The 15,644-nt window shown below is 46.9% G+C and overlaps 1 protein-coding gene across 1 annotated transcript in view; it reads right to left on the bottom strand.

The window, feature by feature from the left end:
• LOC119405555 (multidrug resistance-associated protein 1-like) overlaps window positions 1-15,018 on the bottom strand; it is a 28,048-nt gene extending 13,030 nt beyond the window's left edge. The window contains exons 1-8 of the mRNA XM_037672388.2: window positions 14,869-15,018; window positions 12,069-12,173; window positions 10,299-10,430; window positions 9,064-9,177; window positions 8,522-8,586; window positions 7,279-7,392; window positions 3,338-3,493; window positions 186-360 (exon numbers count right to left, since the gene is read on the bottom strand). Of these exons, the coding sequence (XP_037528316.2) occupies window positions 186-360; window positions 3,338-3,493; window positions 7,279-7,392; window positions 8,522-8,586; window positions 9,064-9,177; window positions 10,299-10,430; window positions 12,069-12,173; window positions 14,869-15,018 (1,011 nt within the window). The remainder of the gene's footprint in view (window positions 1-185; window positions 361-3,337; window positions 3,494-7,278; window positions 7,393-8,521; window positions 8,587-9,063; window positions 9,178-10,298; window positions 10,431-12,068; window positions 12,174-14,868) is intronic.
• Window positions 15,019-15,644: the final 626 nt, after the last annotated feature.

Here is a 15,644-nt window from a genome sequence, read left to right as displayed (position 1 = left end):
TGCCTCCAAATGACCATCTACCACCACTGGCTTAGGAGACAATAATGATGCGTCTGAAGTGCCTTCGCTGTAGCTACAGGTTCAAACGTGAATATTGAAAGCACAGTTGAATAGAAAACTAGTGCTTTCGTGATGTCCGTTGAAGGACACGAGTGTTGCGTGAACTGAGCGCCCTCTTTGCGTACTTTTCGGTACAGGAAGGCTATGAGGGCAGTCTTGACGCGCAGCGCCAGGACACTGCTTAAGTAGTACACTTGCGAGTAGAGCAGGTTGACCAACACGCTGGCCAGCGCCATGAGCACGGCGTACAGGTAGCCCTTCCACGTGGGTTCCCGCGAGCCGCCGAATTGGATGAGAACGCTGCAGAACACAAAATGTACGCATTGCAGATTCGCCTTTGCAAAGTCGATAACCTGATCGAGAACTGGTCGTTATACTTGCGAACGCAGGTTTGTCTTGTCACTGCTACATAATTATGCCCTGCTTACTACACTCGGTTACAACATAAGAAAAAAAGTTGACCGCGTATCTGCGTGCTTCGCTGCAAATGTCGTCCAAAGACGACATTTGCATCTTCTGCCGGTCGTACTACATGAGTTGTGGTCTGATCCGCGGCCACCCCTGATGCTGTTCCCAGGGCCACTGCGAGGTGGTCGCACCATATCGTCGTCAGAGGGCTTTTTCGTGCATAGCGTCGCAATTTCACCTCAGCCTAAGAAATGCTAGGGTCTTAAGAATTACACATATATGTATTTTCTAGTAAAGGAACAGACCACCTAATTTACGTATTGATGTTGCGCTTCAGATATGCGTAATATTTGCTTTTTGATCGACAATGTTCACAAGTATGAACGTAGCTACCAGTTCACGATGGCTGGACGTTCAGCAAATACCTAAACTTTGGCCGGGTGGCTGAATCGTGTGACTGACAGACAGACAGACAGAGAGACAGACCAAAATTTCTGCGTTCAAGTATACCATGAAAGAGTATCGTCTTTAATAACGTAAGCTCCATCCACGGAACCGCGGTGTGCCTGCCCTTCACCTGTGAGCCAATCGCGCTAGCTTGTTTCTGCTTGAACCGTAAGTAGCTTCTCTTGGCTGCGAAAATACTACGCATATCACGAGTTAAGGGTTCGTCGTTCTTAACTGAAACGTTACATTTGGCTGGGCAGCGATGTCACAATCCATGAAGAATTTATCGGGACTTTCAAGTTTCCGACCTAAAACCAGAGACGAACGGGCGTCTCTATGGGAAATTCAACTATCTTAAACAATCCAAAACGCCTGACGTCACGGAAATAATTAAGCGCTATTGGATTGAGCATTTATGCAAATTTTCTGTGGGAGGTACAGCGATGGCTGCGCACGGAGCTGACATTTTTTCTTAGGCCGTAACCGAGTATAACAAGGATCCAACGCTATCACGTTAGAAAGCACCGAGTGAGCGTTTTCGGCTCTCGCAGAATGTCCTTACGCGAAAAATGATTTATTCTGAAAAATTATATCGGATGGTCGCTACAGCGGACATACTGTTGGTCAAACGGTCGACCGACGACAAATGACGGAGAACTTATGAAAGCTGGGTCGAATTCACAAAACTTCCCTTTCGTAAAGTGCGTTTCACCACTGGTCAGCCGGCTTCACTAATATTGTCACCAGGATAACAGACAGATGCTATAGGAGACACAGGAGCGAAGATACAAAACAAAGGCGTTTACTCTGGAAAAGGCCGACATCCAAAAGCGTGCACATCAAATAACTTCTTTTGTTCTCTTTCAAGAGGCTGGCCACTACAGTTGCCACCCTACTTCGCGTAGGCTGGCAAAGCGAGGAAGGCTGGCAACTGTAGTGGCCAGCCTCTTGAAAGAAAGCAAATACGTTATTCGGTGTACGCGCGCTTTTGGGTGCCAGCCTTTTCTGGAGTAAACGCCTTTGTTTGGTATCTTCGCCTCTGTGTCTCCTAGCATATATCTGCTAGCCAGTGACATTTTCTGGTGGAAGTGCACCAGTCATCTCCAGGGCCTGCAGCCTACCTCGCGTCAATATGTCCCGCATCGTGATTGGCTGAAATATTCTCGTGTGAACTTTTTGCGCGTAAGAGTTTTTTTTTCTGAATAAGGCCCGAGAACCTTTGCAAATTTGTCCCCGGGTCGTATATTAGAGTGAATCTGAGAATTCAAGGTGATCCTGACCGAAAGAGCGGGAATAGTCTGTTGCCTTTCGCGTTGCCCGAATATAACATTGTTCCCATAAACTCAGACGAATTCTATCCGCTTTTCCAGTAGTGAAATATTAAGTGGTTTGTAGTTTTTATAGGACAATCTCTACACACACACACAAACACACACAAACACACACATACACACACACGCACGCACACGCACGCACACACACACACACACACACGCGCACGCACGCACAGCTTTTTGTTGCAGCCTAGTTGTTACCACAGGGTATGACAGGGTCGTGCCGCACTGCTAGAGTAATGCCGCTACGCGATAAAACAGAGGCGATACACCATTGAGCTAAGAAACGCTGGGGAATATGCAAAGCTATGGCAGCTGTTACCGCGTTAAGTGTCATGCCTCACTGCAGAAGGAAGATTTACGCGTGTTTTTTAACCGGTTTCCCATTCACTAATGTTGATTCGCCAGAACACATAAGCACGTTCTTGGTATCGCCAGATCGCCGGGCAAGAGTGAGCTTGCGTTATCAAGTCTGATGTATCCTTTCCGATGGTGCTATTTGAATATATAGCAACTTCAGAACGGCATGCTACAGAACATTATGCAATAGCTATTGATATTGCATAATGGTACGTAGCAGGTCGTGATAAAATGCGCAGTGCTCGGCGATTGCAAGGCGATACTCGAAGCGCGTGGCTGCTGGTGGTGAGGGTGGCGGTGAGGGCGAGAGCGTCCGTTACTCATGATGACTGCATCCGGCAAACAGTCGTTCATTGTGTGGTTTTCGCTAGATCTGGCAGAGCGCTGAAATCCTTCGTAACGGACGTCTGCCAGCACCAGCCTCTTCGCGAGGCGCGGTACGTGAGCGCAGTGCTTTGAAGCCAGAGCAAGCATCTGTCCGCCGGCGCCACCGAGAACCACAGACTTAAAGGCTGAGAACAGGAAGCAGTCGCCATGTATCACGAGCGCTCTCACCCTCACCGTCACCTTCACCAAAAGCAGCCACACGCTCTAAGTATCTCGTTTCAATCGGCGAGCACTGTGCGTTGCAAGTTCTACAACTCAGAGCACCGCCGTACGCTCTGCAAATTACGATGTGTGTACTTTGATGCTGTGTAAACTTTTCTCGGTAACAGCGGCAGGCTTACTCCATTAGGTAGATGGGCACGAACATGCCGACGCAAAAGATAGTCTCTAGCGCAGCGATCTGGATGAGGGGACCTGCAAATGCTTTGAGCAGGGAGAACAGCAGCGAGCGCCTGTGCACAAGTTTCTTGCCTCCCCCGGGACCTTCCGTCTTCACCCTGCAAAAAAGAGTTAAGAAGTAAGACATGTTATGGCATTTGCGATAACAGACAGCGACGCTGTACTGAAGCTCCTGAGTGGTTCAATGACTACATTTGTCTGCGCTAGACCGGAACCCCCCCGCAACGAACAGACCCGTATTACAAAGGATGCCTTACGCGTCTGCCATACAGTGACTGTTGCGGAGTGTGGCCTTATAACGAATGTACTTACCCACGTAACGGAAAATTCGAAAAGTGCAACGCAATTTCTTCCAAGGTCGTTGCTCCACCTTCACCTAAGTTGTGCCTAAGTAGGAGCTTCAGTGTGAGAAAGCGAGGTTGAGATCGTGAGTTGGCGCTTGAGTTTGTTTTAATATAATTTCTGGGTTTTTACGCACCAAGACTATGATTTCCTTGTGAGGCACGACGTAGTGAGGGGCTCCGTATTCGTTCTGACCACCCTTGGTTATTTAAGTGCACCCAAATCTAAGCACGCGGGAGTCCTATGCAGTTCGTCCCCATCGATATGCGGCCGCTGTGACCGGAAATTAAGCAAGCGTCTTCGAGTTTAGTAGCTTGACACTTTACGTGCTAAGCTACTACAATAGGTATGTTCGGCATGTTGTGGCTATTTTACTTAAAAATATTTCAGGACTGTTGTTTTCGGTACAAAATATACTAACAGGGAGGTTGCGGTCGCCTACTGCAATGAGATACGTGAAAATCTAATGTATTTGCCAGGGTATTGCGCTGAAACTTGTCTATCATCGGGGAGTAAATTTCCGCGCATCTCGATAAGACATGTCCAGTGTATTTCGCCGCGCACGACACGCCAAGGATAACTCGGCAGCCGGAGAAATAAGCACCCGCCGCGGCGGTCTAGTGCTTGTGGTGCTCGACTGCTGACCCGAAGGTCGCAGGATCGAATTCCTGCCGCGGCGGCCGCATTGTCGATGGATGTGAAAATGATGTACTTAGATTTAGGAACACGTGAAGGGAACCCCACGTAGTCGAAATTTCCAGAGCCCTCCACTACGGCGTCCCTCATAATCATATCGCGGTTTTGGGACGTTAAAACACAATAATTAAAAAAGGAGAAATAAATAACACGTGCCCTTATGCCTTCGCTAAGGACTCGAAGGCGAAAGCCATGATCTTATCGGTGGATTGTATTTATCCCTCCCTCCTCCGTAAAGCTTTCTGCACCTCCCGTAGTGTTGCACTTGCCTCCGGAAACGGCCCATATATGACCAAGTGTCAGTGACGTAAGATGACGTTACAAAATTTGGCCATATGTGACGTCATTGATGGCATCCTCTTACACTGAGGTCATGTGACTTTTGGTGCGCCGACGCACACATGCATTCACTCGAGCATCACGTGACTTGCCTTTCGTGAAGTCTCGCACAAAACATCGTCAGGTCTCGCGAAATCTCTAAAATTACTCTACAAATGAGAAATTTAGAGCTAACACCACAAAACGCGGACGACAGCGTTCGAAGGCCTCGCATGCCCAACACCAAACGCTTGCGGGGCATCACATTGGCCTAAAAGTGCTAGTAGGTACTTGGCAATGAACGCGCCCTGCAAATCGGGGAAGCAAGAATGTGCCGTACTCTGGCTAGCTTCAGAATGTATCTGGTCTATAGAGCCTGAGTGAAGTGTTCCGTTTAAAACGTCAGAATCGGTTCGTTTCTCTTAAAGAAGCGATTCGCTCGAAGAGGTGTAGTACTTGTAGTGATGACGCGCTGGTAGCCTTTGTCTCTTCGTTGCATATTTCCTTATAGAACAGGGCAGGCCACCGGCAAATCTGCAGTGGTAGTAGATAAGGATGCATGTATCTGTAGCTACGCTAACGGTGATTATAACGTAGGCACGTTCACACTCATAGCGTCCAGATGTTTTCAGGGAGTTACTTCAAAGACAGCTTGCCGCTGTCTCATTGCAGAGTTCGCAGTACTCTGAATCATCTACAATTTTTAAGGCGGAAGCTTTAACTGTCTCGATGCGCGGCCCTTTGTGTGAAACGCGGCAGGCGAACGAAGTGGTACAAAAAACCGCGTGACTTGCGTCACTGCTGACATCATCTTGTGACGTCACAAGATGACGTCATCACACGACGTTAGCTGCGGAACGCTTCCGGAGGAAGTAACAATGCAACGGGCTGAGAACTTCAAGGTCATTTAATGTATGTCTGTTACACTGCGGCTTGTTGTGTCTTGAAACGAGTCTTGATACCGATTGCATAACTTTATGCTTTACCAAATGCGCCGCAGGCTTTCGCCTTCAAGTGTTACAGTGTGTAGCTATCGAAATTTTCTACACATACGCAACGAGCGGGAAAATATGAGATTGTGTGTTTAAATAGAAGCCCTCGAACAAAGAGGTACGGGCACCTACGGAAGCCTCTAGATTAGAAGTACTCTGCCCGTAGCATACCTGTGAACTATTCAACCACTTCGTGCGAAATTCCTTGCTCAACAAGCTTTGAATAGCCTGTCCTTCGCAATGCGGTCTGTTGTACGATCTCTGAAAAGTATTCGGTAGGGCAGCATAAGCCCTTTATGCGTTTGCCTGCCCTGTGTTTTTTTTTGTTTTTTGTCGCCTTCCATATGCAGACAAGCGTCTGTAATGGTGAAATGTCACCAACAAACCCATGCCAGTGCCTTGCTGTCTATCAAATGCTCACTTTAGGGGCTCGCCGATTTTGATTCCGAAAAGCATGGAGGACGCTTGAGCTTCGCCTTCAAGACAAGAACGTCATAGCATAATCGGGACCCGTGCGCATCGCCTTCTCAATTGCTAGCCTCGCTTCGGATCTCGGTGCATGCCTCAACCGTGCCGTTAGGAAACGAATGACTGTGCGCGTAACATTGGCCGTTTCAAACTATCCTAGAGTGCCTACTGCAAGTACAGTTGTTGAGTGCCCACTACGCCATAACTCTCTTTTGCGAATCAGCGAAGGACCCACTACGCCTCTCTAAGGCAGCAAAGCTTTTTAACGGGTGGGCCTTTAAAACACCTTCTCCTTGCGCAATTACCAGGTTTTGACGTCTGGCACGATGCTACGCTTCTGCCAAGCAATATTACAGGCGTTAAGGAGACTCATTTCACTAAGTGACATTCATATAGTGTTTTTTTTTTCGAAGCAGTTCCAAGCAACAGCGTGCTCTGTGGTAGGACAACTGCTTGCCACGCAGACGGCCTGGGTTGGATTCTGACTCGAACCGAAGTTTTTTTATTATTTGTTTTATTTGCATCTTTTGGGGGTTTTCGGTCACATCCAAGATGATTTTTCGCTCACAACCAACGACACCGACGCCGGAATTTTCTGCAAAACGAGCTCTTTAGTGCTATATCGTTAATATCAAGGTGTGAACGCAATGCTGTCCGCTGAAAATGGTGTCTGCTGCAATGGTGTCTGCTGAAAATGCGGTAAGCTACGGCTTACCGCATTTTCGAACCGCGTAGGTACCTGACTTCGCTACAGTGTTATACGATGATATTTCGGCAAGAAAAAGGCTTTAGGAGTTGGCAATTTCACTGTGTAAAATTACCCTTTAATAACGAAGAAACGTGTAGCGTGTACATTTTTCACGACTTAAACGTTTTATTCAATCCTCTTCTTGGTATATTTCAGAGACGAGGACGCTAATTTTGGATGGACACTGGGGACCACGCTTATTTTGACAGGCAGAGAATGATTTCAACGCAACGTGGTACTCTCAGCTGTTGAAAAAAAAATGACGCTTGACGAATTATAAAAGAAGATCTTTGTACGTGCTACTTTTCAACTGACTCACTCTGGCCTCCAGTGGCGTAGCAGCATGTCTGAACAAGCCGCGGGATCCATGTCGTCCGCCATGGCAGGGATGTCGTCCTGGGTCAGTGTCGTGCGGAAGCCTTTCACGATCAGGCTGCGCACGGGAAAGCGTGCACTCACATTATCCCCTCTTTCTATAGACAGCGTACGTGTTAATGGTATAATATTATCTGGGGTATTACGTCCCAAGACCACAATATGATTATGAGAGATGCCGTAGTGGAGGGCTCCGGCAATTTTGCCATCTGGTGTTCTTTAAGTGCACTGACATCACACAGTACACGGATCTCTGGCCTTTCGCCTCCATCGAAATGTGACCGCCGCGGCCGCGATCGAACCCGCGACCTTCGGGTCAGCAGACGAGTATTAACGGTGTAAGAGGTCATTCACCTGCCTTGAACGCTCGCGACGTACTGGAGCATCTGTGAACGCCTATCCCAACAGACTTAATTGGTATCTAGATAACAACGATATAATAATGTTTCTGAAAATGTCTTGTATTTAAGTTTTCTGTTACAGAGATTGTAATGATTGCTTTGAATCTTGTGTAACTAAGTATCACGTTTTAAACTCCGTACTTTACTGATGATGCCCTATTCGAGTACGCTACCTGTGAGTCAAGCGGTTCTAAAGACAGCTATTTCTCACAGCGTTCTTTCTGTGTGACAGAATGAAAGTAATCATTCGATTGGGTTTCATTAATCTATACCGCCCACAACAACTCGTTTTGCGTGCACGCTTGTTTCGTTGGCGCTGCATTCTGTATATATGACAAGTATTGCACAAAATCTTCGAAGAGGAGACGCCATCGAACTGCAGCGTTGTGGCAGTACGCACCAGCTCGGTATCGGCCAGAAAACGGCTAGTGGTGAACACTGCATAGACACAACACCCGCCACCGAGTCCAGCTGCCATGTCTGTACCGTTCTTACGGCATTAGATATGATACAACACATGACGCAGTAGTGCTAAATTTAACTATACCTTTTCATTCGCGCATACCGAAGCCGGCGTCTTTCGATGAACGCACTTGCGCTGGATATCTCCCTAACATTCGATATCATCTCCTCATATTTAGCTGCTCTGGAACGCTACCAGACGGGTATGCTTCCAGAATTTATGAACTGAGCTCGAAACATTCTGCGACTCGAAGGCGAACTTGCTCATTGACACAGCGTGTACGTGGACAGAAGCTTGTTATTATGAGACAAAAATGGACTCACGGGTTCATCCACTGGAACGTCATCCTCGATGGAAATGAACTCTCAGTCACTGGTGCTCTCACCCTCTGAGAAGTAAATGTAAGAGGATAGGTTTGAATTAAATAAAATGCACAAGCGCGTAGAATCTTTCGGAAGCAAAAAGAAAAAAAATAGGGCGAAAATATCGGTGCCTTTTGAGCAGATATAGTGTGAGCGTCATATAGATTTATATAGATATTTATATACTGTGTATGCGCGTATTGGCTATAGGCAGTTTGAAGGAGTGTTTATATGGCCTTGATTAAACTACTGATGCGTATAAGAGCATTATATTGTGAGCTGTGCTGTGGCTTGCTACTGACTTAGTGTTGTAATTTAGTGTAGTGACTTAGTGTTCTTTAAAGAAGAATGTTCATTGTTGACTGAAGTGTATGTGGGGAACGGGACATCTGCCCGGCACTTAAACCTTTAGTATTCGCCTCCCTCTTGAATTGTCAAGGAGATAAAAACATTGAATTCAATTGAATCGAAATAGGAGCTGCGTATCGATGGCGACAGCTCACCTGCTTTTCGCGGCGGCTCAGGTCCGTGAACGAGTTCATCACGAGGACGACGAGGGACATGATCACGACGACGCAGTGCATGTGAGCGCCACTGTTTGACCACGACCGGTATTCCTACGCCACGAAGAAGTGACTCTAAATTTATATTACGGTACTGAAGAGGCCGGTCTCACGTTTGGTTACTTCCGCCGCAATTAGACCTTTGCAACAATACGAATAAAATGATTAAGTAAGCCTAAGACGGAATGCGGATGCTATGTCCAGGACAGGCACGAAGACTGCCCTCTCCAACAAACCAGAAAGAGTTCGAAATGGCATAGATAATTTTTTTATGGCGATTGTTGATATCACACTATTACTTCTCGGCTAAAATTAAGAGCTGGTATTTCTAATCTAGATAAAAATGCCTCAGGGTTTTAGACTGCGCCTTTACCAAACATTGTCGGTTTTCTCCGAGCAGTTCAGCCATTCCAGCATACCGAATACGCAGCCGTATAAAAGACAGGAAAAATCTGTATACGCAACGCCTGCTAAAACTGCCCCGCACATTCATCTCTCTCTCTCTCTCTCTCTTTCTTTTTTCTTTTGGGAAGAGAGCTGAAACTAGGGAGCACCTTCCGGGTGGTGCCGGGCACCACTCCGACCCACACAATTTCAAGACTGTCATTTAGTGCACACTTTGGTGATGTAATTACCCATCCTTCGCGTAATAGCCTATACAGCAGACGTTTCAGTACCAATAGTGCATGAATATATTACCCTTTCATCCTGAAAAGACAGGGTGTGCAAACACGGACTCAAAAAAGAAGTCAGGACACCGGTTCTTTCTTGTGTCCGTGTTTGCACGCCCTGTCATTTTAGAATGAATACTAACCAACTAGCTCAGTTCTCTGTTATTCTAAAATGAATTACCACGTTCATTTTTCTTTTTAGATAAAATCATTGCTTGTCAGTGACGATATGGATGGAATTGGCAGACTTTATTACTGGTAGATGATAGCGTAGGCGTGCGCAGGGTTCCCCATCAGGGGGGACAAGGTTCGTCGCGGTGCCCCCCCTCCTATTAACTCAATGTATGAGGCAGAGATTGCCCCCCCCCCCCGTTCTCTCATGTGTGATAGTACTGTAGTCCACTTTGGTAGACAGTACTACGTTTCATTAATGGAGTGCGTACAGTCTTAGATTTAGTTTATTGCCAACGTGAGGCAATATCGGTAAACGTAAAGTGCGCTCACCAAAGTGTCCGTGTAGATGCTGATACACGTTATCGCGGACGTTGTGGAGAACAGCAGCCAGAACCCGAACTGTACTGCCGACGAACTCAGGCCACCCATCCTCATCATTGACTGCAGCACACAGGCGAGCACCTGTTCACAAAACAGAAAAGAAGAGAGTAGTAAAAAATACATTTCTGTATCCGCGACTCATAATTATGACTCTGTAAAATATTATTTAGCAGACTCTCACAAACTAATGCATCTACAGCGTGGACATGCCAACGGGCGATAAAAGCAAGAATTCTGCATCTATTGTAGTTTTGCCGGCCGTTGAGCTGATGCAATATGCTAAAGAGGGGCTCTTTATGAGGACTTCTGAGACTAGGACGCTACCACGTTTGGTATGGACAACATTTGAAGAATAGAGCGAACCGGAATAGATTGGCGGTACACGAAACCCGTAGCCTTTTGCCGTTCGAGAACACTTGGCGGATAATTTTATGGCATAATTTATAGAACGTAGTCCCAAAGCGAAGGCATATACCTGCTAACCGCAAACCTGAGTTTATTGACTTTCTGATTTATCCGATTCATTTTGTATTCTGATTTATTTTATCGGCTTGCACTTACCCCCGTTAGAAAATTAGATTTGGAGGAGTACGATCTTTATCAAATTTCGACATGGTCATGAATTTGAGATACTCTATTTTCTAGGCCCGATAGGACGTAGACTGCTTCCTTGGAGGCTGAATTTTTCTTTTAAGTGCGGAGCACTATAGAGTCCCGGGCTGTGGTATGGTGTCATATGCTATCATCGGCTCATGTAGCGTGGCGTAACGCTGGTAAAACCACATATAGCATAGCCATCTGTAGCATATCGAGCGCGCGCTCGCGCGAAGGAGAAGTCTTCATCCTCTTGTCCTTCGAGAGCCTATTTGATGATATGAAGTGCCGAGCATTTCAGGGGTTCGGGCTGTCGTATGCTATCGTCGCTTGGCGTAACGCAGGCAAAACCACGTATAAGAATAGAAAAAAAAAGATGAAGCAAGCGAGAAATAGAAAGAGAGCGAAAGAAATAGGAAAATTAGGAAGAAAAATAGACATTAAGACACACACACAAAAAAACAGAACAAACAGGCAAAAACAGGAACAGGAGGAGAGGAGGAAAGAAAGAGAAAAGCAAACAGAATCAAAGAAGGCTGCCCAGCTCGGCACTTCCTTCAGGCTTGACACCACTAGTACAAAGCTGCCTTCATTTTTTTTTTAATGTTGTAACAGAAATTGTGTCTGGCGCAGCAAACTTATGTTCTGCTCAGGCTGTATAATCTCCTTGTTTGACATCGGCACGCCCTGCGAGCATTAATAAACATTTTTTTTTAACGCTGACCCCATGATTGACACACTTTCCTACTCTTCTAGAAGCTCGTAATGATAGCAAGGCTGAAACTTGGGCTAGTTTGTCGTACTTCATACAGGAACGGAAGGGCAACCACACACGGAAAAAAGAAGGAGGGTACACGTAACAAAGCGCCGACTCACAACTGAATCTTTTATTTCCCAAACGACACTTAAAGGAACAACGACCGTAAGCTTCCTGCAGCGCTGTGTTAGGTGTACCTCCTTTCTTCTGCCCGTGTGTGGTTGCGCTGCCGTTCCGGTATGAAGCTCCTGATGACAATAGGAGAGCGTACACGACGAACGTGAAGGGCACGAATTATGTTTAGAACACCGGAGTGGACGTATGCGCCTAGAATGTGTTCCGTAGCATGCTGTTCAACGTATGCCCACCAGTGTAAAGAGCTTGAACGTGGTGCCGGTGAATTCCTCCATTAGCAGGCCATCCTCGGACAGCAGCATGGACAGGTGCGCGCTCGCAGTGGCCGCGGACAGAATCTGAAACACAAAGAGCGGTTAACGTCCCTGAACCAGTGGCGTAGCCAGTGGGGGGGAGGGGGCACATTAGGCCCATGACCCCTCCCCCTCCCCCGATTTTTTTTTGCCATGGCATACACGCTCAAATTGACATTCGATCACACTTGCCTGCCCGACCCCCACTTCGGAACCAGGAACTGTCCCCCCCCCCCCCCTCGAAAAACGTTTCTGGCTACGCCCCTGCCCTGAACGCGTGTGGCTGCTATTGGACAGGTCCGGCACGACCAGTTAATGTAGGTGAAGAGAAAAAAAAAGGTAAATTTGGTATACAGCTAAACCTCGGCATAACGAAGTTGGTAAAACCGGCATCGTCCTTCGTTCTACCGAAGTTTCGTTAAATTGAAATTCCACCTTTTATGTAAACTGTAGTCGCTAGAGGCGTAGGTTTTTTTCTTTTGTTTTTGTTTTTGCACGGGTTGTGCCGGAAGAATGTTTGAACAACACGGCTGTACAAAAAAGCTAAATTCAATAGTGCGAAAAAGAGATCGATTTTCGTGAACCTGAGATCCGGCGACTGCGGCTTGATGATGCGCCGACGAATAAGTTATCTTCACAGCAGCTGACGTCGCGCGTGAACCCGGCAAAAAATGCAACTCCAACGCACTGTGGCAATATAGCATAAGCGTTCTCAAAAATCGCGTGCTACTGAATCCCATGACCGCTAGCACCAGCATAAGTCTCGGTTCATCGCGTAGGTCTTCTTCTGAGGCAGAAGTGAAACTTCTATACTGAATTCACGGATAAGACGATTCACTATGTCGAGGTTCAGAATGCATGGTGTTCGATGAAAATTAGGTTGTGAAAAATGAAGTAACTCGTTATATCGAGAATTTCTTTATATTGGAGTTCATTGTATTAAGGTTTAACTGTACTAGGAAGGGCGTGAAGTGGCAGTCACATTTCAGACACAAACGAGGGCAAGGTCAACTACAACACGTGCATATATTCCAAACCGACTATTACCAATAGTACAGCAATAAGAAACAAAGGGCGCGAAAATCTAAACCAGCGCCTCGGCCTCGTTTCAGTAAGCTCAAGAATCTGTGACGTCAGAGCGAGTTGGTGCAGGAACCTCGAGGCGGCGTCGCCACGTGTGTGTTTCTTTTTAGTGCCGTTTATCTCGCTTACTAAGCGCATTCTTGCGGCAGAATTGGTGCTTTCGGCGTTCAGAAAAGAAGATTTACTAATACGAAAAAAACAACGCTTCAACAGCGAGGCTGTCTTAGCTTACACTTAGCTGTAGTAGTCTAAGTAGAAGAAATAGTAGTAGTAATAGCAGTAGTAGTAGTAGTAGTTAGTAGCAGTAGTAGTAGTAGTAAGCGTCGCGCAGGTCGCATGACCAGTCATGGGAGGGAATAAATAAATAAATAAAAAAAAGTAATGTTCATCGAAGTGATGATGATGATAATGCTTGCTTATAATTATGCTAAATTATGACGATAATTATGCACACGATCTCGCTAGCCAATCACACACACTAGCACGCCCACAGTTTCGATTTCTGACAGATTTCCCAGCTTGTAGTGTGCTCCTTAAAGGGGCGCTGCAGCACTTTTCTAAATAATCACTGAATTGCATCATTGAATAAGTTTAGTGCCTCTCGAATCGACTGCCGCAAAAATTTTTAGAATCCGTCCCGTGCGAGTGGAGTTACAGGGATTTGTCGCGCTCTTCAAGCACTTTCTCTCTCCTCTCGTGCCAGCGAGCGCGCTGACAGCTACGCAAGGGCGGATGACAAGGGAGCGAGAAGCTACGCGCGTTTGTGAGGATGCGTCATGACCTTGTGCGTTTTTTTTTTTTTTTGTAACGCTCGGCTTATTTTCAGTGCGATCGCGAGCGAGTGCGCGGGCACGTCGCGGCATCTCGCGGCGGCGGCAATAATACAGCTCACGATGCTCATATCAGCCAATGGCCGTGGACTTTGGGTTTATGGCGTGGTCATTTGGGTTTATGGAATCATTTGTCGAGAGAAGAGGGAGCGAGTTGTAGCTGTCTTTGAGAAATAATTGTTAATTGCAGGCCGCGTGCTGCGATATAATATTTGGATCACATGTTCGCAAGGGCCTCGACTACCGATCGGCACCGTTTTCTGTACATGCGGCAAAAAGTGCTGCAGGACCTCTTTAAAGGGACACTTAAGAGCAAAGCGATTTTTCTCGCATTAGTAAAGTAGTCTTCCACGATACCAAAAACACCACGCTTGCTGCGAGAAGACGCTTAATAAGCGAGAAAACGCGCAAAAAGAAAATACAGGTGGCGACGCCACCTTGGAATTCCCGCACCATTTGCCGTGACGCCACATATTCTTGACGGCGCCTGCTTGGGCCTACGTAGTTCCTAATTGGTTTAATCGAAGTACATTGTCCTCTGAGAGGGCCAGAGACTTGACATAACGAGTTTGTGGAAATTTCGTCGAGGCAATGTCGCCAAAATACGTTAAATGCTCTTTGAAACGTTTTACGTCACGAATTACAAAGTTCGGCGCGAAATTTAAAAATGAAACTTTGAACTCGGTTTTCTCCTCTAATAAATAAACCTATGGTGGTGAAATAAACTTCACAAGAGTTCTCCGAGCACACTTTATCAATCTAAACCAACTCACTGTTTCTCTTTAGTGTCCCTTTAAAGCCATTAGACGCAGAACATATATGCTTACCATTTTGATGGAGCTGAGTACCGACCATCGCAGGGGCGTGTCTTCGCTGCAGGCGATACGGTAGAACTCGAAGGGTGCCGCCACCCACAGGAACACGCAGGGTACCCAGGCGAGCAGGGTGCCGCGCAGACACGGAGAAAGCGGGGGCATCGCGTTCGTGGAGGTGCCGTTGGCGCCGCCATCTCCTTGAAGGCTCAGGAAACTCTCGCCAAGCTGCACTCGTAGAGAAGATAGGCGTGACTTCGCAGTTGATGACGAAGTCTACTGCGAAACAATGCGAACGATGGGGCAGCAAGAGGTGGGAACAAAAAGGACAAAGCGCTGATTATCACATCGCTTTGTGTCATGGTCGTTCTTAGAACCACTATATATGTTACCTTTGGGTGGCAGAGTTGCGCAAGGGTCAGGATAGCAACTGCACTTGCGGGGCGAAGCCGCACTCCAGTTTTTTGCAGGTGACATGTGTAACGTTTCGCCAGTCGATATGCGTGGCGTGTCACCCACCGTCGATGAACACTACTGGCTATATATACTGTTAATCCAGTTCGCAGGAGCGGCGCCGTCGGGAAATAAAAAAAAAACTTGGACTGAGCATCAGCTTCTCCGCAATGCACGGTTGCTGGCGTCGTTTCAAAAACAGACGCGCAACTCTGCTACCTATATACAGTAGCTCTAGTCGTCCTTTCAGCTGTCCCGTGGTTCGCACTCTGCCGCCAAAATGTACCTCAAATAACTATTCCAGCTGAAAACCCTCGTGACATGGCCTGCGAGATAGC

The sequence above is a fragment of the Rhipicephalus sanguineus genome, chromosome 9 (assembly GCF_013339695.2).
Source record: "Rhipicephalus sanguineus isolate Rsan-2018 chromosome 9, BIME_Rsan_1.4, whole genome shotgun sequence".
Classification (NCBI taxonomy): Eukaryota; Metazoa; Arthropoda; class Arachnida; order Ixodida; family Ixodidae; genus Rhipicephalus; species Rhipicephalus sanguineus.
Note: the sequence above shows the minus strand (reverse complement) of the source record. Positions and strands in the feature narration are given on the sequence as shown.